The following is a 24,003-nucleotide window of genomic DNA, read 5'->3' as shown; positions in this document are numbered from 1 at the left end:
AGGGAGGGAAGGTTAGGGGAAAAATCAGGGGTAAGTTTTTTTTACACACTGAGAGTTGTGGATGCCTGGAATACCTTGCTGGGGATTGAGGTGGAAACTGGAACATTCGGGGCATTTAAGAAACTCCTAGACAGACATATGGATGAAAGGAAAATAAGGATTATGGAGTAGGGAGGGTTTAGAACTTTTTTTAGGAAGGAATATATGGATCAGCAGAACAGTGAAGGCTGAAGGGCCTCTACTGTGGTGTGTGGTTTTATGTCCCCCTCCTCTCCCCTTCTCCCTTCACCTCTTCCCCGTCTCTTCTCCCTTCACCCCTCCCTTCCTTCACCCTTCCCTCCTCCTTTCACCTCTCCCTCCCCTTCACCCCTCCCTCCCCTTCACCCCTCCCTCCCCTTCACCCCTCCCTCCCCTTCACCCCTCCCTCCCCTTCACCCCTCCCTCCTCCTTTCACCCCTCCCTCCTCCTTCCTCCTTTCACCTTTAACCCCTCCCTCCCCTTCACTCCACCCTCCCCTTCACCCCTCCCTCCCCTTCACCGCTCCCTCCCCTTCACCCCTCCCTCCCCACCCCTCCCTCCCCTTCACCGCTCCCTCCCCTTCACCCCTCCCTCCCCTTCACCCCTCCCTCCCTTTCACCCCTCCTCCTTTCACCCCTCCCTTCTCCTTTCACCCCTCCCTTCTCCTTTCACCCCTCCCTTCTCCTTTCACCCTTCCCTCCTCCTTTCACCCCTCCCTCCTCCTTTCACCTTTCACCCCTCCCTCCCCTTCACCCCTCCCTCCCTTTCACCCCTCCCTTCTCCTTTCACCCCCTCCCTTCTCCTTTCACCCCTCCCTTCTCCTTTCACCCCTCCCTTCTCCTTTCACTCTTCTCTCCTCCTTTCAGCCCTCCCTGCACCCCTACAAACCACCTGAGAAAGAAATCTCTGGAAGGCTTGGCCTGAGATGGCTAACTCTGTTTCTCTCTCCATAGATGCTGCTTGGTCCGCCAAGTGTTTCTTGCATTTTTGTTTTATTATTTCAGATGTCCAGCGTCAGGGCCACCTCGTTCTTCAGTTATATTTCCCCTCCCCCCCCCCCCCCCCACCCTTTTCCTCTTTATCAGTTTAGGCTGCTTTATATTTTTGTGAAGCTCATTGAAATTTTTTTTAACTTCATTACAGGTTCCCTTACAGAACTACAGGTTGTTTTGGGGGGTAGGAATGAAAACATATTAAGAATAACAGCCTGTGTGTCCTTGTTTTTTGTGTGTAGTTCAGGAGTTGCTGAATACCAGGGAGTTCAGCAAGATCAACCTCTGCTCCCCAGCTTTCCGACATGGCACTTCCCTGCGCAAACGGATCAAAGTCCCCTCGTTGCCAAGTATTCCGAATATATCCCAAATGTGCAATGTGTCCTGGCGTTTCTCTGGTAAGGGGAGAGCAGAATGTTTCTGTGCTATGACTGGAGGTGATCAGTGGTGCCTGAACACAGCTGGAGTCCTCCATTGGCTAGGTTGTTTTGCTTGATCTTCTGGGGGTCGGGTTAGTGGAGGGAGAGGAGAACGTTATGGGGAATGAGTGTGTGGGATTAAATGGGAAGGAGCAGGTTATCAGAGAGCCGTAGAGAATAATGCAGGAGAGGGCCATTCAGCCCATCAAGCCTGCTCCACCATTCTATGCAATCATGGGTGATCATGTGACCTCAGTACCCTCTTCCTGCTTTCTCTCCACACTCCTTGATCCTTTTATTCGTACAGGCCACATCCAATTCCCCTTTGATTTATGTAATGAACTGACGTCGGCAATTATCTGTGGCAGGGAATTCAATGATTTTTCTATGATTCCACAACTTGTTTGATCATTCCAAACATTCATCTTATTTTACTCTGCACTGATGTATTAAAAAAAAGCAAGTATAAATGATATATCTATTTTTTTAGGAACTCCCAAGCAACAGCACACTTTTGCAAAGTGTGGTCATGTGAAGATCCAACCACACGAAGCATGAGTCCACCTCTTGGTCTCTGGAGACTGCTCTGTCATGGCACAAGATTTGGTTGATCTGATTCTAGCCTTAACTCTTGTCTACCTGAGGTCACTTTTCAACCCCTGGCTTGTCAAGAATTTGACCCTCTCCACCTTAAAAATATTCAAATTCCATGGGCCTCTGAGTGAAAAAGCAATTGCTTCATAGCTGTTTAAATAGATGACCCCCCCCCCTCCAATTTTGAGACCATGTACCCTGGTTCTGGATTCTCCCATCAGAGGTGGGAGGGAGGAAGGGAACGTCCTCTTTGTGTCCACCCTACAAAGACCTCTCAGAATTTTGTATCTTTCAATCAAGTTCAAAACTCCATCCTGCCCAACCTCAGCTTTAAAGACGACTCACCCATTCTAGTATTAGACCAGTAAACTTTCTCCAAGCTGCTTTCAGCAGATTAAAATCTTTCCTTAAACAACAGTACAATTTGATTTCATCTACAGCCTTTGCAAGTGAAGTATAACCTCCCTACTTTTCTATTCTATTCCTCTGTCTCTCCTGCTCAGAAGTTTCTATCCCATTCTTCCAAACTCCAGTGAGTATTGGATAATATAGAACATAGAAAAGTACAGGATGCTGTGCTGAATGTAATGTCAAAGTCAAACTAAAATTCTGCTTCTATTTGATAAATAGATAGATAGGTCCTTTTGACCGGTTCCAAGTACCCAGTGCTATCTGTGTAAAATGTCTAATCTTGATTTCTCCTTGGAGGTCAATAGTTTCATCCCATTGCACTGTGAGGCAGGTTAGGGTCATGTATCTTGTAATATATCTTGCATCATTCTACCTTGCAAGCATTAAGGTGATCTCTTGGATTGGCCCTGTGTTGAAAATATGCTATTCCTTTGGAAAGTGTAACAATATTTAAATTTACATTGTTATGAACTAACAACCCTTTTAATTATTTTTGGGACTAAAGGGACTTTGTTAGCACCAACACAGGAGCAGCAATGGAAAATTCACCAGACAACAGCAAATTCAAAATGATAGTTTTTATTAAACTATCAATAACATAATGCTACTTACTTATCTCTAAACTTACTTAACTCCATTATGTGCAAATGTAAATGTGTATGTATAATTAAAGTCCCACTCCGAAAAGTCAGTGGTTAAAGGTTCAGCATCATTTTAGCCTTGCTTGAAGGTCTTAAATTCTCAGTTCAGAAATAATTAAAAGTGCTTTTAAACATCATATCTTCAGGGCTCTTTATTCACAATGTTGCTATTTCCTTCCATGATGAATTCACAAACCCGACAAGGGTTAAACGAAGTGGCCATGCAAAAAGAGACCCAGTAGAAATATGTCCACGTTTCCAATGAGGCAGCAAAATGGTCTTCCCTATTTCAAAAGCCACTGATTCTGTATTCCCCTTTGTTTTTATACAGGAGTAATAGACAACAACAGCACCAATTCTGGTTACTGTAACCCAACCCTGTCTTTCACAAGGTTTCAACCCCTGTGTGTCACAGAGTTTTGACTTCTGTAAACTCCAAACTGAACTGATCCTTTTGTCTGTCATTTTGATAATATATTTCTCCCATTGTTCATATCATGTGGTATGTGGCATCATTTCTGTCTTTGAAGCTTGTAAGCGTCTTTTGACATGAATGTGCAAAAAGCATTTAAGACCAGTTAGGTCTCCGAGAAGTCTGGTTTCCTCAGAACTAAAATGGCCGTGAGTTTATACAGTGAAGTATAAGTTCTGAACTAACACCTATTGTTTCCAATATCTCAAGAACCATCATAAATGCTTTTCATCTTCTTGACTTTAACTTCAATCAGCATCTATCTTCATCTCAAATTGGCTTATATCTTCTATCTCAAAGATGTTTCAAATGTTAATATATTGTCTTTGTGCCCCTGTAACCACCCAAACTAATTAAGAATGCAGGTGCAATATTTTAACTCTATAATTTACTTTACTAAGATATTTTTAGATATGAGAAATGTTAAAGATTAACATAAATCAGTTACGGTATGATGTCACACTCCCTAACCTGTGCACTGTTCCCCAGCTCACTCATTACCCGACTTACCCCTGGATTCTACAGAAAGAGAGAGAAAGTCGGATGAGGAAGGATCGTTGGAGATGAACTTGTTCTCCCACCAGGAGCAAGGACTTACTGAGGCACTGAAACTCCTGGCTAACAGCGACTGGTCAGAAACTTCAATGCATTTAAATATAATTGTTGCTCAGGACAGCGGCACTGGGTGTTGAGAAGGACTGGGGAACTTTGAAACCAGGGAAAAGGTTCTTTTCTGCATACCTCCAGCTCCCTGATATGTCCACAACTCAGAACTCATACCTCTGGACAGGCCCTTCAGCCCACGATGTCGTGCCAACCTACAAGATCACGGCTGATCTGGCTGTGGACTCAGCTCCACCTCCCTGCCTTTTCCCCATAACCCTCAGTTTCCCTACTTAGCAAAAATTAATCTGACTGCATTTTAAACATATTCACTCCACTGCATCTGTCGGCAGAGATAAGAACATCAGAAATAGGAGCAGGAGTCGGACATGTGACACCTTGAGCCTGCTCCGTCAATCATTAACACTGTGGCTGCTGTGATTTAAAAAAAATGATAAAGCTCTCTAGAAGGGCTTTCTGACCCATAAAACCCACTCCTCCCAATTACACCCAATCCCATATGTTTTGGAAGGTGAGAGGAAACTGGAGCACCTGGGGAAACCCTTTGCAAGATTCAAGATATTGTCATGCAATAAGAAGTGTTAAGTTACATGAAATTTGTCTGCTATAAAGCAGACAGATTCACCATTGACAGAAACTACCTGAAGTGCCTCAGGGTCAGAGAAAGAGAAGCAAAAGAGAGTGTGTACCCCCCTCCCCCCACCCCGAGTCAATGTGTCCGCAAATTCGCCTCCAGGGCTCCCGCAGCCACACAGAGTCTAGTCCAAACCATCAGCAGCCTTGGCTCCAGTTCCAAACCTCTGATTAGATTAAGAACCCTTCAGAGCCTTCTCGCATCCCAGTTCTGATACCTGGTACCCCTTCAGTCAGTTTCAATTCAGTCTCCAACAGTCTGCAGCCTGCCACGAGTCCCTTGACTTCAGTTACTAGCAGCCTGTCACCTGTGTGGGTCCTTCAGCTGCAGAACCCCTCACTAGTTTGCAGCCCTGGTCACTGTCCCGTGGATCATCTCCTCTGCTGCTTCTCAGATGGGGAGGAGGGGGATGTAGTTCCCTCGTTTTCTGGTGCCCTGCTCCAGTCCTCCCCAGAGTCTGCAATCCCTCGTGGCTGCTGCCATCTTGGGTGCAGACCCAGCGGTCATGGGATTTTAAATAAAAATACAGTCGGGTCCTTTAATGGGCTGTTCAAAGCCTGTATGGAGCTGACGCCATTTGAATTGGGTGGTTAGATCCTGTGGGGAAGTGCTGTCTCTGCCCCCTGCTGCTCCTTCTCCAGGTCACGGGGAGAACGTACAAATTCCTTACAGACAGCACTTGATTTTCACACCACTGGCGCCGTACTAATGTGGTGCTAGCCACTCCACTAACTGTATTTCAGATGGAAAACATCTACCCTAATATGGGAAGATGTGCACATATTAAATGCAATTCAAGGGATTACATAAGATCACAAGACATGGGAGCAGGACCTACCCCTTTCTGTGTAAATAAAAATAAACTTGCTCCACACAACCCATTTAAATGTCACCCCTCTCATCTTAAATGTGTGCAGAATATTTGACAATTTTCCTATGGGAGAAAGATTCTGACTGTCTACCCTCTCTTAATTCCATAAACTTGTATCAGGTCTCCCCTCAGCCTCCCTGACAATCCAGAGAAAAGTACCCAAGTTTGTCCAATATCTCTTTGTAGCATATACACTCTATGCCAGTGGTTTTCAAACTTGCTCTTTACCACCTTAAGTATTCCCTATGCCATCGGTGCTCTGTGATTAGTAAGGAATTACTTAATTCCTTAAGTAATGTGGGTGGAAAGAAAAAGTTTGAAAGCCACTGTTTTAATCATCCCTCATTGACTCGTTATGTGCGTGGTTTCAGAACTCCAAAGGAAATCGGCCAATGACAATTTTTCTCAACAAAATATTTCAGTAACAATTGGGTCTAGAGCAGTGATTCTCAACCTTCCCTTCCCATCCACATCCCACCTTAAACAATCCCTTACCAATCACTGACATAGGGATTACTTAAAGTGGTATGTGAGTGGAAAGAAAAAGTTTGAAATCCACTGCTCTAAACCACCCTGATGATGAATCTCTCTTACACTTGTACTCTTTCCGAAGCCTCCACATCCTTCCTAATGAGATGACCAGTCAGTGTTGAACTAGGAGGCTCGGGAGGTCTGATATGGCGTTTACCCGAACAATCTTCTGATGGAGTTGTCCAGCAGGGGCCAAGATCTTCCGAAGATCACTTCCTTTGCCCTGATCCCTGAAGGTTGGCTGGAAATGAGATTGAGTGGCCAAGGGCCTGGTAAACAGAGTGCAACGTTGGTAAAAGTGAGGTTATTCACTTTGGAAGGAAAAATAGATCAGATTATTACTTAAATGGCAAACCAATGCAGGATGCTTTCATGCAGGAGGATTTGGAAATGCTGGTGCATGAATTGCAAAATGTTGCCTTGCAGGTGATCAAGGCGGCGAATGGAATGCTGTTCTTCATTGCTGGAGGGTGAGTTTAGGGACAGGGTGTACTGGTGAGCCCACATCTGGAGTACTGCATGCAGTTCTGATCTCCTTACTTGAAGAAGGATGTACTGGAGGTTGTGCAGATCGAATGCAAGATTGATTCCAGAGACGAGGGGGTTAGCCAATGAAGAGAGATTGAACCGTTTGGGACTGTACTCACTGGAATTCAGAAGAATGAGAGGTGATCAGAGAGAACTGCATAAAATTATGATAGATAGCGGTAGGTAAGATTTTTTTCACTGGTAGGTGAGACGAGAATGAGGGGGATAGCCTCAAGATTCTGGGGAGTAGATTTAGGATGGAGATGAGGTGTGTCTGGAAACACGTCCACAGCTGCAGGGGGTCTGTAGTGGCTTGGATGCAGTCTAGTCATCAACACCACCGTTACTTATAGATGCAGAATTTTACTGCCTGGAAACAGGAGCAATGTCCATGGTGAACAATGGTCCACCAAATCTAGTCCAATCTTCCTGCATTCCCTCTGAACCTCTCCTATCCATGTACTTGTCTAAGGGTATTGAATCTGTGGAATTCGCCGCCCATTGAAGCAGTGGAGGTGAGCTTGGTAAATATATTTAAGACAAGGTGGGATAGATTTTCACGTAATATGGGGAATTATGGGATCTGGGGAAAAGACAGGGAGCCGGAGATGAGGCCTATCATGAGGATCAACCTAGATGGTGGAAGCAGGTTCAACTCCTGTTCCTATTTCTTAGTTCTTATGATTTTTAAGATGGACAGAACCCTCTGTGATGACGTTTGTTGAGGTTCTCTACTCATGCAGGCTAGAGTGGTTGGAGATTTTGCGGAGCTCGTAAACTTAGGTTTGCTATCATGCGTCCTGAGGTACAGTGAAAAGGTTTGTTTCGCATGCTATCCAGCAAGCCAATCCCAACATTAGTGTAGCAGAATAAAACACAGAGTAGGGCTACAGAGTCAGGGCAACATTACTACACTGAGCAACATAAGAGGTGCAGGCACTGGAATTGCTGGAGGAACTCAGCATCCAATCAAGGGTGGATAAAGATTCACACCTGAAATGTTGACTGACCTTTTCCACCCACGGTTTCTCTCTTGACCTGCTGAGCTCCTCCAGCAATTCTTTGTTTTACTGTGTTTGGTTAACTGTGCACCAGGGTCATAGGTGCATCACACATCTGAAGCACCGTGATTTAATTTCCCATCGATTTTTTTGTTTTCCGATCGCAATCCATGCTCCCATGGAGGGTCAAAATCCCAAGGAAGTGAATTGGAATTTTAGACCCCAAATCTTTAAAGCAGCAGGGCTGGGAGGCTGATTAATCTTCGTATCTGAGTGAGACTGACCAGTGGTCGGGTGTGAGAAGAGGACGATGATTTTCACTTGGTTCTGTCCTCGCAGGGAGATCAAGAGGCAAGGATTGAGCAGCGTTCGCTGCTTGGCTCGACTCCACCAGGAGGTTCTCCTGACGAAGCTGCATGTTGTCTGCTTGGCAGTGATGAAGGAGGTGAGAGATGAACCAAGGGACCAGCCCCAGCGAGTTTTTTTTTTTTGCTTTGAGTCCAAGAAGCAAGCTGCTGGATCAGGCAGGAGGGAAGTGGGCAGTCGGCGTTTCGGGTTGGCCAAGACTGAGGAGTGGGTGAAGGATAACGGACAGGTGGAGGGGACATGGTGGGGGTGGGAGGGTGGAGTTGGGAAGGCGGAAGCAGGAGAGAGATAAGTGGAAGCAGAAAAGGAGGGAGAACAGCAGATGGAGCCGGAAGGTGATCAGAATCAAATTTATTGTCATGAGCGTGTCACGAAATTGGTTGTTTTGTAGCAGCGTCACAGCTACAAATTCCATTGCAAAATAGTGCAAGAAAAGAGGAGAAAGTGAGGTAGTATCTGTTGTTTCTTTGTCCATTCAGAAATCTGATGGCAGAGGGGAAGACGCTTTCCTTGTGCTCGTCTTCAGGTTCCTCCTCCATGGTAGCAGTGAGAAGAGGGCATTGTCTGGGTGGTGCGGGTCCTTGAGGATCGAGGCTGCTTTCTTGGGGCACTGCCTCTTAAAGATGATCATAATGGAGTAAAGACTGATGCCTAAGATGTCCCTGGCCGAGTTCACACACTGTTGTCTGTTTCTGTCCTATTCTTTGGCACCTTCATAACAGACAGTGATTCAACCAGTCAGAATGCTCTCCATGGTACACCGGCAAAAATATGAGAATCTTTGGCGAATACCAAATCCCCTCAAGCTCTTCTCGAAGTATAGCTGTTGACGGGCCTTTCTTCGTCATTGCATTGACGTGGAGGCTCCAGGACGGATCTTTAGAGATGTTGACACCCAGGAATTGAAGTCCTTAACTTGTGGATGTGGATATCACTGGCAAGATGTCCAACCTAAAATGCTCACAGATGTAATGGTTTGCTCCGCATTTTCAGGGAGCAGATGCATGCATTGCAGATTAGAAAAGGAAGACTGATATCCTTCCCTGCTAAAGAACGTGAGTGATTTGTTTCCTTCAAGAATCTGGGTTTTACTTTCAGTGGTTCAATGCCTTGAATTCCCCCAGCTGTGATTTGGCATTTGAACATGTGTGAGTGCATGTGTCAACATTCGTCTCCTGGATGCCATCCAAGGCAGCAGAATCAGTGATACTGCAAAGACAAAGTGGGTCTCAAGTCCCTGAAAGGCAGATTCTTAGAGCCATTGGACCTTGGAATTCAAGGATCTGTGAAGCATCTGTGAAAGGTTTATTAATATTTTGTTGTTACCCACAACCAATACCCCTCAGCTCAATGCAGATTTCAAAAATGAGCATCTCCAGTCCTTCATGTACAGTCGCTAGAGATTGTACTCTGATAAAGGCCATTCATCCCTTCAGGACCATGCCAGCTCCTTCTCCTGGTCAATGGTTTGTCGGACACAGTCAAGTGTCCAGGCTGCGTAAACCTGGGAAGGGGGCTTCAGCAGAGGCTGGTGTCAGTGGCCTGTGAATTGGGTGAGTGGTGACAGGCAAACACTTTGTATTTCCCCAGGTTAGTAACTTGCGATCCAAGGTTGCCTGCTCAGCGATGCTGACACTGGGAGAGCTCTTCTCCCAGCTGAAGAGAGGCATGGATCAGGAAGCAGAAGAGGTGGCCAGAATCCTGCTCCACAGAACGGGTGACTCCAATGAGTTCATCCGAGAAGAGGCCGTCAAAGCGCTGGCCGTCATGGCACAAAGCGTGAGCCCGCCCCGGGCGCTGACTGCCCTCATCGCAGGTGGATTAAAGTAAGGACTTGTCTGGAAACACATCCACAGCTGTAGGGGGTCTGTAGTGGCTTGGATGCAGTCTTGTTATAGATTACTTAAAGATGGAAAATTTTACTGCCTGGAAACAGGCCATTTGGTTCAATGTCCATGGTGAACAATGGTCCACCCAATCTAGTCTCATCTTCCTGCATTCCCTCTGAACCTCTCCTATCCACGTACTTGTCTAAATACCTTTTAATGATATATATATTTAAATTTAGAGATACTGCACAGGAACAGGCCCCACCATGATTTGCAGCCCTGAGACTAATTAACCTACTAATCACATACAGCTTTGGAATGTGGGAGGAAACCAGAGCACCCGAAAGAAATCCATACGGATACAGGAAGAATGACCAAACTCTTTACGCACGGTGCCAGATTTGAACCAGGGTCACAGGCGCTGCAATAATGTTATGCAATTCTAACCCATGCTGCCCTTCTTTAAATATTTTAAATGTCTTTTAAACATTATGACCACTTCCTCTGACAGTTATTTCCATGTTCCCACCACCTTCACACAGTCCCTCAATCCCTTTTAAATCTTTCCCCCATCACCCTAAATCTTTCATTATAGTCTCTCCTTCCCTGGCCAACAAATACAATAAATTTTTTTTACCTTATCTCCGCCCCTCCTGATTTTATATATTTCTGTAAGTTCTTCCCACTGCCTCTTACCCTCCAGGGAGAACAGTCCCAGCCTCTGCCATCTCTCTCTCCTTACCCATGTTTCCGGGAATGCTGTGCTCTTTCCCAGTGTCTCTCCACATTCACTTGTCCAGGAAAAATAGGAATGTCAATTGTTTTGAGTCAATCACCAGGATCTGGCAAGGATTGGGGGGGTGGAGGAGGTGGGGGGGGGGGGGAAGGGTCCTTATCGATGCATCTGCTAGGCATCCATTGAGGAGTCCCCATTTGGAATTTGCTAGAATTCCTTTTCATTGGGGTTCATGTGTTCATCCCTGTCTCCAAGCCTCTGTTTCTGAATCCCTGAATGCCTTGTTTTACTCACCACGCTATCCACCTGCATTTCCCCTTTCAATTTGTACCTTTTAGAACAGAAGCATTAAATACATCTTATTTCTGTGTGCGCTTTCTGCCAACGTCTATCTCTTCCCATTTCCATGAGAATAACTTGCCCAGATCCCTTTGTAGTCAGAGTCATGAAGCACAGAAACAGGACCTTTTGACCCAAGTTGTCTGCTCAAGCGAGTCCCATTTGCCTGTGTTTGGTCCATATCTCTCTAATCCTTTTTCATCCATCTACTTGTCTATCTCTTTCCACTTCCAAGTTAACAATTTATAGAACACAGTATAGGCCCTTCAGCCTGCAGTGCTGACCATTAACCTGCTCTCCAACCCCCTGAAATTTCCTCACTGCATAATCCTCCAATTTTTCTTAGGTCCGTGTACCTATCTAATAGTTTCTGAAAAGATCCGATTGTACCTGCCTCCACCACTGTTTCTGGCAGAGCATTCCAAGCACCCACCACTCTCTGTGTGAAGTAATTCTCTTGCATCCTCCCTGTATGTGCTACCAAGCACCTTAAAACTTTGCCCCCTTGTATTAGCCAAAATTTGCCTAAATCGCTGTTGTGTTTGGAAGGTATCAAGTTCGGTGGGTTCACAGAGAGATGAGTCTGGTTACATCAAAGTTAACTTTATTGAACACATGGGAGACAAATGGGAAGATGTCAAACGGTACTTAATTTCTCTACGACTAAACAACTATATAGAAATTCACATTGGACCCAGGTTGGACTCCGATACCAATGGCCATCTATCTTCTACATGCTCCTGCACATGTACACACTTCACAGTACACACTTTCAAGCACCCTCCTGATTCACTGTTCCAATGGGGGTGCGGTTCTCTGCAAGCACTGATCAATCACAGTACTATGGCTCAACTCAGTGTAGTGCACACCTTACCCATGTCTCCTCCAGCGATGTCCACAGTAATGACCAGGCATGGAGTGATGTCCATAGTAGTGACCTGGCATGGAGTGATGTCCGGGACTTGGACCAAGAGACAGAGGGAAAGACGTGGTATGCATCGATGTTTTATACTGTCTGAGCTGGGTTGTCTGGCCAGTGATGACGCTGAGTCATTTAAATGAGCCAACGGCAAGGTGTGCACTAATGGGTGGCTGGAGTCCAACCCTGTTTGGCAGATGATGCACCTTCCGAATAAGTTTCAGACAGGGAGGTCATGTGACCCTCCACAATCCATATATAATGATCGCTTTGAGTCATAAAGGGCAGAAACAGGGCCTTTGGCACAAACTGTCAATGAAGCTATTTCCACATGCCTGTGCATAATCCATAAACTTTTTATTATCCACTCACCTCTCTGGACCTATTTTTAAGGTCCTTGTAGCCTCTGCTACAGCTTCCTCTGGCAGGTTGTTCCAGTTCGGGACGACTCTGTGTGAAAACCTACCTCACACATTCATTCACTCAGCTCACGTCAACATCTGTCAGTAACCCAATTTTGTCCTTCATTTACACTTAAAAATTGGATCCATCTTCAAATGGCTTTGCTGTCGATTAGCTTGGGAGTGCCTCAGAGGTCTGTAAAACCAACCAATCCAGCTCTGCTGGTAACCCAATCCTCTCTGTGTAATCTATCTGACCCTGATCCATTATGGGTAGAAGTGCAGCATACCTTACCACACACTGAGCACCTCTAGGCCCATGTCCCCAACTTTTTAAAACTTGAGCTGTTCCCTGACTCTCAAGCAAGCAAACACATGATTCTGAAGAGGTAGTGAGCACCAAGTTTCATGTCCGACCTGGGCCGAGCTATTCTGCCTGGTTGGTCTTCGATCGGTTACCAGAGCGTTTCCTGTTTTTCGTTGATGCTATCCACCCCTGCTTGCCTTTCGGTTGCAAAGGCATTAATGAGTGGCTGACCATTGCGCTCACCTCTCTCGTTGCCCAGTCACCGTAACTCCATGGTTCGGAGGTGCACCGCCGCGAACCTCCTGCGTGTGGTGGAAGATCTTGGTGCTGAGAGACTCTTGTCCGGGAACAAAGGCAGCGTGGACCAGATTGTGCAGTCGATGGTGAAGTTCTTACAGGATGGGAATCAGGAAACAAGGTGCGAGGGGTGGTGGGATGGGCGAGTGTGGGTGGTGGGGAGGGATCAATGCACAGCCAATGGTGAATCAGACGTACAGCCAGTATTTCAAATGGTTCCTGAATGGAAAGACCATTCTGCCCACTAACTCCATTCTGGAGTCTCCTGTCCACTCAGATACCCTAAATTAGGAGCAGATGAAAATCTGTAGACACCGTGTTTGGAGTAAAAACACAAAGTATTACAGCTGCTCAGCAAAGGTCGAAAGTCAAGGGTCTCAGCACCTGCTCTCTGTCCTCCGTCCTCCCATTTCAATTCTGAGTCACACTCCCACGCTCACATGCCTGTCCATGGCCTTATGTACGTTCCCACCCTGACCACCCGCAGATTGGAGGAGCAACACCTTATTTTCCATCTGGGTGTTCTCCAGTCAGGTTGGGTTAACATTGACTTCTCTGCTTTCTGCCAAACTTGCTCACGTTTCCTTTCACCTCCCTCTTTCCAGTTCTCCTTCCCCCTGACCCACCTAGTTCTCCTTCCCCCTGATTGCTGCTGTCCCCTCCCTCCACCTATCATCTCTTGCCTTTGCCACTATCCCCCATCCCCCCCACCTTTTCGCTTGGACGCCTGCCGGCATTCTTTCGTACCTTAACAAGGGGCTCAAGCCCGATACATCAGTGATGTATTTTTTTTACCTTCGCTACGTAAAAGGACACTGTTTGACCTGCTGAGTTTCTCCAGCATTTTTGTGCAGGGTCAGCCAGGGTCCCTTGTTGACCTCCTTGCAACCTCAGCTCTACAATCCCGCCCACCTGTGGTAACCCTGCACCTCCTTTCTTCTCCAGAGTTGAACTATCTTAAAATACTAAAAAGGCTTTACTCCCAAAGCTCTTCGAGGAAGAATGTTCCAAAGTCTCTCGATGGTCATTTTTATTTTACTCTGTTTTAAATTGGGTAACATTATTTTTAATCGGTGGTCCCTGATTCTAGATCAGTGGGTCTCAACCTTTTTCTTTCCACTCTCATCCCATTTTAAGTAATCCCTATGCTCTGTGATTAGAAAGGGATTGCTTAAGGTGGGAGGTGAGTGGGAAGGGAAGGTTGAGAATCGCTGTTCTAGATCCAATTGTGACTGAAATATTTTGAGAAAAATGGTCATTGGCCCATTTCCTTTGGAGTAAGGAAACCGCGCACATGACGAGTCAATGAGGAACGATTGAAACTGGTTTCGAACCTTTTCTTTCTCACCCATATCTCACGTTAAGCCATCCCTTACTAATCATGGAGCACCTATGATGTAAAGTTGGATGTGAGTGGAAAGAAAAAGGTTGAGAACTACTGTCCTAGATTTTCTGCCAAGAGAAAACTTGCTCTCCACGTTTCCATTGTGCAAAACTCCCTCCAGCTCTTGAGAAAATGATGAGAAGCTGGATGGGCTCAGCAGGTCAGGCACCATCCACAGAGAGAAATGAACAGTCAATGTCTTGGAGTATTGTCGGCACTGTGGTTGTAGTGCAATGCAAAAGTGCTGGAGAAACTCAGCAGGTCATGCAGCATCTATAGGAAACAAAGTGTACCCAACGTTTCAGGCCTGAGTCCTTCGTCAGGGTGTAAGCCAAAAAAAAAAAACAACGGGCAGCTGAATGAAAAGGTGGGAGCATTATTCTGGTCACCTCATTACGGGAAGGAGGATGACACTTTGGAAAGGGTGCAGAGGAGATTTACCAGGGTGTTCCCGGTATTGGGGGGGCTTTTCTCTTTGGATTGACTTAATAGAGGTGTATAGGATTATGGGGCTTGGAGAGAGTCACAGCCAACACCTTTTTCCTAGGGTGACCACAGCAAATAGCAGCGAGGAAAGTTTAGGGGAGATAGCGGAGGTAAAATTTTAACACAAAGAATGGTGGGTGCCTGGAATACATTTTTGGGAGTGATGGTGGAGGCTGGTACAATGTTTGTCTGTCCTCCATCAGTCATGGTCAACCATGGGTACTGCACCTCTGGTAGTAGCTGGAATTGCCTGTCCAGGGCCAAGCCAAGGCAGAGTTGATATGGAGATCTGTGTGTGTTGTCCATGCAGTGGGATTCCCCTCTAATGCCAGGACCAAAGGAACGACAAAAGTTTGGTGCCAGCAGCATCGTAGGAGTTGACGCGCCGGTCGGTGCTGGGTACAGCAGTCAGCCACCTTTGGGACTCTGGATTTTTCCTCTGGGTTTACTCCCAAGGCCTTTCCCGTGAGCGGGTATAGCCACAAGGCAGTGGAGGTTTGAAATCTGAGTTTTCCCTCTCCTGGATGAGTTACCATCTGTGGTTAATGAGCCCCATCTGCCCAGAGCATCTGGTTTCAAGGCATGTGGCCTGTCTTTGCCCCTTCTCCAGTCAGTGAGAACAGCTCCGCTGGGCATGAGAACTGTGCCGCACATGAAGGCCAGGAGATGGACTTGGTTGTCAGAGGCTATTTGAGATGCCCGCCATGAAGAAAAGTTGTGTAGCAGTGGGATCTTGACCCTACTGCCACCCTTCGGCTCTGACAACCTTTACAGCCCTGGTACAATAGGTACCTTCAAAAGACTCCCGGATAGGCACATGGATTTAAGAATACTATGGGTATGAAGAAGGAATAAATTACATTGCCGTGGAATTGCTTTTTATGGTGTAGGTTTGGGGAAGGGGATGGAGATGGATCTGGGGAGAAGGGGTGGGTCTGGAGAGGGGTGAGGGTTGGACAGGGGGTGGGAGTGGGACCAGGGGAGTAGGGGGATGGGTCCAGGGGAGGGAGAGGGAAGCAGGCCGGGGTGGCAGGGGGCACAGGCTCAGTGGAGTTGGGGGGATAAATGGGTCAGGAGAGGAAAATGGGTTCAGGAGGGAGGGGGAAATGGAGGGGTTTGTGGGGGGGTGGATGGGTCTGGGAGGGTGGAAGGGGGGGGAATGGGTCTCGGAGGGAAAGATTGGTTGACTGGATGTGTGCTGAGAGGCAGGTTTGATCAATCAGGAGGAGTGATATTTTATGGAGTGTAGATCTGATCTCTCCCAGACAGGTCATTCACTCAACACAGTCAATAGATAAGGAACACTTTTAACTTTTCCCTCATGACACTGTTTATGCAGAATGAGTGGCTGATTTTGGTGGAATCAGAACTCAAACAAGTGCTGAAATAAATGTCCAGGCCCCCTCCCCCCATCCCAGTTGATTGCACAACCCGCATTGACAATTCTCCATCCATTGTCACATACCAACAATGTTCCTTTTGCCCACCAAATCCCCAAGCCTGTGTGAATCTCTTAAATCGTATTGAACCAACTATTGATGCAAACACTTTCTTGTGTTATTAGGTTCTATGGGCAGAAGTTGCTGAACATTTTGGTGTCTCATCCAGAGTTTGGGAGATATTTGGAACCTTTCCTAATGTCCCAGGATCTGCACCACATTATCACAGCCATTAAACAGAGGGTGAGTTTATCCCTTTAACTACCGTACTTGATTCTATTTTTATGAGTTTACTTGCCTGAATAGCACACAAAATAAAGCCTTATTTTACTCGGTCGTGGTACACATTACAATGCTATGGAGGACTATGGACAGGGTGCAGGCCAGTGGGACTAGGCAAAAAAAAGAGTTCAGCACAGACTAGAAGGGCCAAAAGGGCCTGTTTCTGTGCTGTATTGTTCTATGGATCGAGGGAAATAATTCAATTCTACTGGCTGCCTTATTGGTTCCTTTGACTGCCTTATTGGTTCTTTTGATACAGGAGTGCACATTCTAAATAATATAAATGTAGACATACAGCATGGTAACAGACCCTTCCAGCCCATGAGCTGTGCCCCCCAAATACACCGTACATTTTGAAGAGTGGGAGGAAGCCAGACCACCTGGAGAAAACCCATGCAGACACAGGGACAATGTTCAAACTTCTTTCAGACACCGTGGGATTCGAACTCGGGTCACTGGCATTGTAATAGAGTTGCACTAACAGCTCCGCTAACTGTGCTGCTCTTCTATGTGGGTGGAAGTGGATGGCAAAACAACTCCTTTTGTCAGTGACAATATTAAGTTGTAAGAGCAAATGTCCGACATTCCTTTGGTCCCAGAATCTTGTTGATACCTCTTACCAAGACTTAGACTTAACAGTCTTTGATCAACTATATAATCTATAAAAGGCTCTCCCACTCTCTTAACTGGGGAGTGCAAAATCATCGAAACGTTGAATATTAATGTTTTTATTTGTTGTTCAGGGACTTCGCGATGGTTCCTCAGATATTCACTCACCAAAGGGTCGGAGGTCGAGGTTCCACAGCACCTCAAATTCTCAGGAAGATGTGCTTATCACTGGAAGGTGATATATAACTTCAATCTAGACCAAGCATTTTTGCAGCGGTGAACTTTGAATTTTTAAATTGTCTTCCTGTAGAGGCTTTAATGGAGAGTACCTGGCCAAAGTCAAACATTAATTTGTTCTTATCATTGTCTTCACAAATATGCCAGTCACCAAGTCTCTCAAACCTGTCCCACCATTAAATGCGATCATGGCTGGTCTATGTTGGGTCTATACTCTACTCTGTGCCAGTTCCCTATAACCCTCAATATTTCAAATATTCATCTATCTCCACCTTGAATACATTTGATGATCTGGGTTCCACCACCTACAGGATCAGAGGATTCCAGAGAGCCACTAGCCTCGGAGAGTAGAAATTTCTATTCCACTCAGTTTTAAATGACCAGCCACTTATTTTGTAGCTATGACCATTGACACACAAGAGAAAACATCACATCTACTCTGGAAGCACATGAGAGACCGCAGACTCTGAAAACTGGAACAAAACACAATCTGCTGGAGGAACTCGGCGTCAAGCAGCATTAGTCTGACATCTGTCCTTCACTCTTCCTTCCCTGGTTCACCAATCCTTTTCTGTCCTCTGCCAAACCCCTCCCACCCTGTCCCCATTATTAATGGACAACTCCCTTCTGCACTCTCAGTCTTGATGAAGGGTTCCTGCCTGAAATATCGATGATTCTTTTTCACCCACTGATGAAGCTCGACAGATTGAGTTCATCCAACAGATTGCATTTTGCTCAACATCTCCCCTGCCAAGCTCTCTTCTGCTCTTATATTTTTGAATAAGGTCACCCCTCATTCTTTTTAAACGCCAAGAAACATTGGCCCAAATGGTCTTGCTTCTCTTGACAGGACAACTTCGACATGGAAATTAGCCTGGTGATTCTCCTCTGGACTACCTTCAATGCTGCCACATCCTTTTCTAGATTATGGGAATAAAACTGCACAGTATTTCCGGTGGACTGATGACAACCCTGTACAACTGTAACAAAACCAAACTATTCCTTGTCAAGAAGATACAAATCTATTATTGTGGGCCAGATACCTCTTCTTCACTGACCCAGCTTCCATTCCTATTGAAAAGTGCTTATAGACAGCTGATAAAATTGACCAGGAAGGTACAGTATATGGTGTGTTGGCCTTCATTAGTCAAGAGTCATTAGGTAATGTTGCAGCTCCAAAAACTCTGGTTAGACCAAACTTGGAGTATTGCATTCAGTTCTGGTCACCTCATTACAGGAAGGATGTAGAAGCTGTGGAGATGGGGCCGAGGAGATTTACCAGGATGTTACCTGGATTAGAAAACATGTCATATGAAGCACATTTGACGGTGCTGGGCTTTTCTCTTTGGAGCGACGAAGGATGGACGAGACTTAGATAAGATTGGGTGGACAGTCAGCATCTTTTTCTCCAGGGTGACAATAGCAAATACCAGAGGATATCTTTTTAAGGTGAGTGGAGGAAAGTTCAGGGGAGCCATGAGAGGTCAGTTTTTACTCAGAGAGGTGGGGGACTGGAATGATTTGCTAGGGGTGGAGGTGGAGGCTGGTACAATTGAGACATTCAGAAGACTCTTTGATGGCACATGGATGTAAGAAAAATAGAAAGTTATGGGTGAGAGGTAAGGGAAGATTGGATTGATGGGAAGGTTTCCATAGGTTGGCAGAACATTGTGGGCTGAAGGGCCTGTAATGTTCTAGCTATCTTCTAAACAGTGTTCTTTTTCTCCCTATTTTGTACTCATTTCAATTTAATCTAAATTAAGAATTTTAACAGTGAAAGTCTTCCCTCTCCCTGACCTGGAATTGATTTTTGATTGCAAGCATCAAGCAGTGAGCAAGAATGATGCTCAGCTTCCAAAATCACTGCAAGTGACCTTCAGTTGTCTTGGCACTAAGCAGTGAAATTCTCGAATGCACTGCCTCAGGGAGTAGTGGAAGCAGAATTGCTGACAGTATTTAAGAAAAGTCTGGATTGTGAATCATGTGAATCATGATAGAGGAATTAGGGGATATGGGGAGAAGGCAAGTATGTGGAGTTAGGTCATAAATTAGATCAGCCATGATCGTATTGAATGGCAGAGCAGGCTTGATGGACCATTTTTGGCCTACTCCTGTTCCTACTTCCTATGTTCCGATGTTCCTATGTCGGTACAGAAGGTTATGGGTCAAGTGCTGGAAGATGGGATGAATGTAGATGGGTGATCAATGGTTGGTGTGGCCAAATGGCCTGTTTCCATGCTCTTAAACCCGATAAATCTTTGATGCAACTCTTGAACTAAAACCACAATGCTGGAGAGACTCCGCAGGTCAAATAGTGTTGTTTGTAAAGGTTAAAACCTTGTGTTTTATTTTGATTTTTGTTAATTTTGTGATTATCCCTTTAAGAAAGATTGTTGTTTGTAGCATTACCATAGTTACCATGATGTCTTATGTCATAATATCTTGGTGTATGGGGAGTACAAATTGGGAAATATTAGAAAATGGCAAATATCACCCATATCCTTTATGTAGCAAAGGTAAAAATACATCACCGACATTTCAGGTTTGAGCCCTTCATCAAGGTATGGAAGATTGTCAGCAGGCACCCAAATTACGGGAAAAAAAGGGGGGAGGGGGTGGTAAAGGCAGGAGATGATAGGTGGAGGAAGGCGGGAGGGGACAGCAGTGATGAGGGCGAGGAGGGGTGGCTGGGTGGAGGGAAGAACTGGAAAGGGGAGGGGAAAGAAAAGGCAAGCAAGTTAACAGAAAGCAGAGAAGTCGATGTTAATGCCATGTGGCTGGAGGGCGCACAGATGGAAAATAAAGTGTTGTTCCTCCAGTCTGCGGGTGGTCTGGGTGGGACAGTGCATAAGGCCATGGACAGACATGAGCGCAAGAGTGGGACTCAGAATTGAAATGGTTGGCTACTGGGAGGTCACTGTTGCTGCGGACGAAGAGGAGGTGCTGGGACCTTTACTTTCTACCTTTGCTACATAACAGACGCTGTTTGACCTGCTGACCTTCTCCAGCATTTTGTGTTTTTACTTCAACTACGGTGTCTACAGATTTTCATGATTTACTTCCAACTCTCATTGAAACCTGGTCTATGGCCAGTTTTTGATGCTCAGTGACATTTTTATAGCTAAAAATACTATTTTGTTCAAAATATACCTCCGGGATTCAACTACATTAAAGTAAATTTTTAAAAAATTTAGACGTACAGCACGGTGACAGGCCATTTCGCCCCACGAGCCGGTGCCACCCAATTGACCGACAAGCTCCCAGTACGTTTTGTAGGGTTGGAAGAAACCGGAGCCCCCGGGGAAAACCCACGCAGACATGGGGAGAACGTACAAAGTCCTTACAGACAGCGCGGATTTGAACCCTGGTCCCGATCGCTGGCACAGTCACAGTGTTGTGCTAATCATCACATCTACCGTGCCGCCCCAATTGTTGCACACATTTGCCACATTCAGTTGAGGGAAGTGTTGACTTTTATCGTGAATCATTTGGGGGCAGCCGGCCAGGTGTTGTCCTGTCCCCTTACACTCCTGCAGGTACAGAGGTTGCTCCCTGCAGTAGGCTGGTGGTGTACCACCACACCTTGTTATTCCTGAAGGTAGAGGTCACAGGGGTCAGAGATGCTGTTGACGAATTATCAGAGACTTACAGCATTGCAGTTCATCTCCAAAAGGAAACGTGAAAATCTGCGGACCCTGTGATTGTAGTTAAAAACGCAAATGCTGGAGAAACTCAGCATGAGCTCTTCATCAATGTCTGAGCAGTTCATCGGTCTTTTAATCTACAGGCCAGAGCATGACGCCCCATGGGAGTCGAGATTGGTCCCTCAGAGGCTGAGCCAGCGTCGTGTAGACACGATGGAACGAGTGAAGCAGCTGAGCAAGACTTTGACTGCCAAGGAGTTCCAGGAGAGAATGCAAGGCATTTCACTGCTGCTACAGCACTGTGAGACCTACCCGAGGTTCGTCACCTCCAACATAGTGGACGTAAGTCTGGACACTGTTACTCCTTGCCGGCAGCAATTGAGTGATTCATAAACAGATGGGTTAAGTTTAACTCAAAATTTTTTAACAATTGTCAATTGCAGAATTAACTCAACAAACTTAGCACCCAAACATAAGCCTTTATATACTAACAGCAGATATTTATAATCTGTATGTGGGGAAACCCCCCCCCCCCAAGACCATTACAGTCCAAACCCAAAATAAAACTCCCAAAACAAAACTCCAAGTCAGTCAATCAAAAGAACAATCCATAGCATCTGGTCTCCAGTTGTGGATTTCTTCATTTAGTTGTCCACAGATCTTTTCGTTTGTCTTGCAGAGAGATGCCTGTTATCACTGCAGAGTTACGACCTTAGCAGGGAACATGAGAGACTTTCTTGAGTTTCTAATGTGGTAATGACCACCTTTAATCTTTCACAGGGGAATTTTCACACAGTGACCTCCTAGTCACTAACACGAGGTCCGCACCTCTGAAGCCCTTTTTAGGGTTGCCAAGTGACCTACTGTCACACAAGTCTTCTCCTCGAAAACTCTGTCTTGGGTTGTCAATTGACGTGCCACATGACATCCACCTCTTGAAAGGGGGACTGGAGAGGGGCACAGTCTGGGTGTCAGAACGTCACGAACTACTGTCAGGATAACAGTGCTGGCATCCGCGGACCCAGGCAGCTCAACCTCCTTTTTCTAACTGAAGCTGCAGGCTGAGCACACACAGATTGATCGTCCGACTAACTGTTCAAACGTGGCACGCTGAGCTCTTCAGCTGCCCCAGCGCATGCCTTCAGCTCTCCTGATTGGTGGACAGGGGGGTTGACAACAGCGGGCACGCTCTCCACGAGCCCACCAGCTTCAGTGTGGGGCTCTTGCGCTCCTGACAGTTGTCGTTTCTCCCAAGGCGTGGCACCCGTACTCTGAGCAGCTGTTTGCTTTCTCAGCACGCTGCTTCAGCGCTTCCCACAGCGCACGCTCTCTTCTCTCTCCTGCTGTGTATCCAGTCCTGTCCCTGGTCTGAAAATAAAGCTGTCCAGAGACCATAATAACACTGACTCATGGCACTCCAGGGACCATGAAATAGAGCAGTGTCCTGGGATATAGGATAGGATTCCCCTTGAGACGCATCTTCCTTTCTCCTCCCCTTTCCACTTTCCGTAGGTGCCGCTCTCTTGTGGGAAGAAATGAGTGGATAAGGGAGTCCCAGTGTTGCTCCCTCCGTATCTATCCCTGTGACTGCAAGAAATGCCTCACCTCCTCCCTTAACCACCACTCAGGGCCCCAAACAGTCATTATAAGTGAAGCAACACTTCAACTTGCGAATCTACAGGGGTCATCTGCTGCTGTTGTAGTCTCCTCTACATTGGTGAGACTGAGAGACGTTTTCCGTTGAGCACCTTTGCAATGTCTACTACAACAGCAAGGACCTCCCAGTGGTCAGCAATTTCAATTCCACAGGACCATTGCCATATCGACGTGTCTATTCATGCCCTCGTGCACAACCAAACTGAGGTCACCCACAAAATGGAGGAAAATCGCCTTGTATTCCGTCTGGCCGCCCTTCAACCAGATAACACTGTGACAGAGTATATACACATATTTCTGGGTGATAAAATGGGAAAGGTTTGTTAGAGCAGGTCACATGCAAAAACTTTAAAACAGATCTTATTTGAGATCTTCTCACACTTTTTTGCAAGAGCTTTGAAGAGGGCTCAAAAGACGTCACTAATCGAATATTGTTTACCAAGGCAACAGATGAAAGAGCAGGCTGGAGCTGCCGCTGTCTGAAGGGAGAATTTGCTGTTGTAAGAGGGTCACGTGGTTTTGCAAGTAGAGAGAGTCAAACAGTCTCAGAGTGAGAGAGAGAGAGAAGCAGAGATCACTTGAAAGTGTTTCAGCCAACAAGAGCAGCTGGAACTTGAACAGGACAAGCTGGCAAGAAGCCCAGATTGGAAGATGGTCACAGCCTTTGTGGTTCATGCAAGAGGAGAGGACTGGCTGCCTAATGTTTCACTTGGAATAGGAGAAACAAATAGGAACTCTGTGATCTCCTCCCCACCCCCCCCCCCCCCACCCCACTTGCAGGCCCGACTCCCACTGCCTGTCTTTAATTGGTGTAAGTGGCTGGTGAGAACTGAAGGGATTTGATGGGCATAGCAGACACAACAAATTAGAGTACAATCCCCATTATCCAGAATTCTAGCATCTACAGTACAATCCCCGTTATCCAGAATTCTAGCAACTAAAGTACAATCCCCGTTATCCAGAATTCTAGCAACTAAAGTACAATCCCCGTTATCCAGAATTCTAGCAACTAAAGTACAATCCCCGTTATCCAGAATTCTAACAGCTACAGTACAATCCCCATTATCCAGAATTCTAGCAACTGGCAAAAATATTGCAGGAAACAAAATAGGTAAAAAATATCAAAGTTTAAAATTGGCGCCCCCCCCCCCAGCAGATAGTTTGCCAATTATGGAACATGCAATCTCAAGCAACCTGAAAAATCACTTGTCTGACATCTACTAATCCCCATAGGATACTGGGGGTTTTGCTGCATATGGAAATTAATGGCCGAATGGGCTGATGGGATTATTCTGAGAGCTGGCACAAATTTGATAGGCTGTTCAGGTGCCTTCTA

At 46.0% G+C, this 24,003-nt stretch overlaps 1 protein-coding gene across 1 annotated transcript in view; it reads left to right on the top strand.

Moving 5' to 3' along the window:
- The window catches only part of LOC138737140 (TOG array regulator of axonemal microtubules protein 2-like), a 91,346-nt gene that overhangs the window by 54,674 nt on the left and 12,669 nt on the right, over positions 1–24,003 (top strand). Inside the window, exons 9-16 of the mRNA XM_069887706.1 lie at positions 1,253–1,408; positions 4,037–4,178; positions 8,076–8,181; positions 9,693–9,928; positions 12,893–13,051; positions 16,365–16,482; positions 17,265–17,365; positions 21,155–21,353. Coding sequence (XP_069743807.1) covers positions 1,253–1,408; positions 4,037–4,178; positions 8,076–8,181; positions 9,693–9,928; positions 12,893–13,051; positions 16,365–16,482; positions 17,265–17,365; positions 21,155–21,353 — 1,217 coding nt within the window. The remainder of the gene's footprint in view (positions 1–1,252; positions 1,409–4,036; positions 4,179–8,075; positions 8,182–9,692; positions 9,929–12,892; positions 13,052–16,364; positions 16,483–17,264; positions 17,366–21,154; positions 21,354–24,003) is intronic.

The sequence above is a fragment of the Narcine bancroftii genome, chromosome 6 (genome assembly GCF_036971445.1).
Source record: "Narcine bancroftii isolate sNarBan1 chromosome 6, sNarBan1.hap1, whole genome shotgun sequence".
Classification (NCBI taxonomy): domain Eukaryota; kingdom Metazoa; phylum Chordata; class Chondrichthyes; order Torpediniformes; family Narcinidae; genus Narcine; species Narcine bancroftii.
Note: the sequence above shows the minus strand (reverse complement) of the source record. Positions and strands in the feature narration are given on the sequence as shown.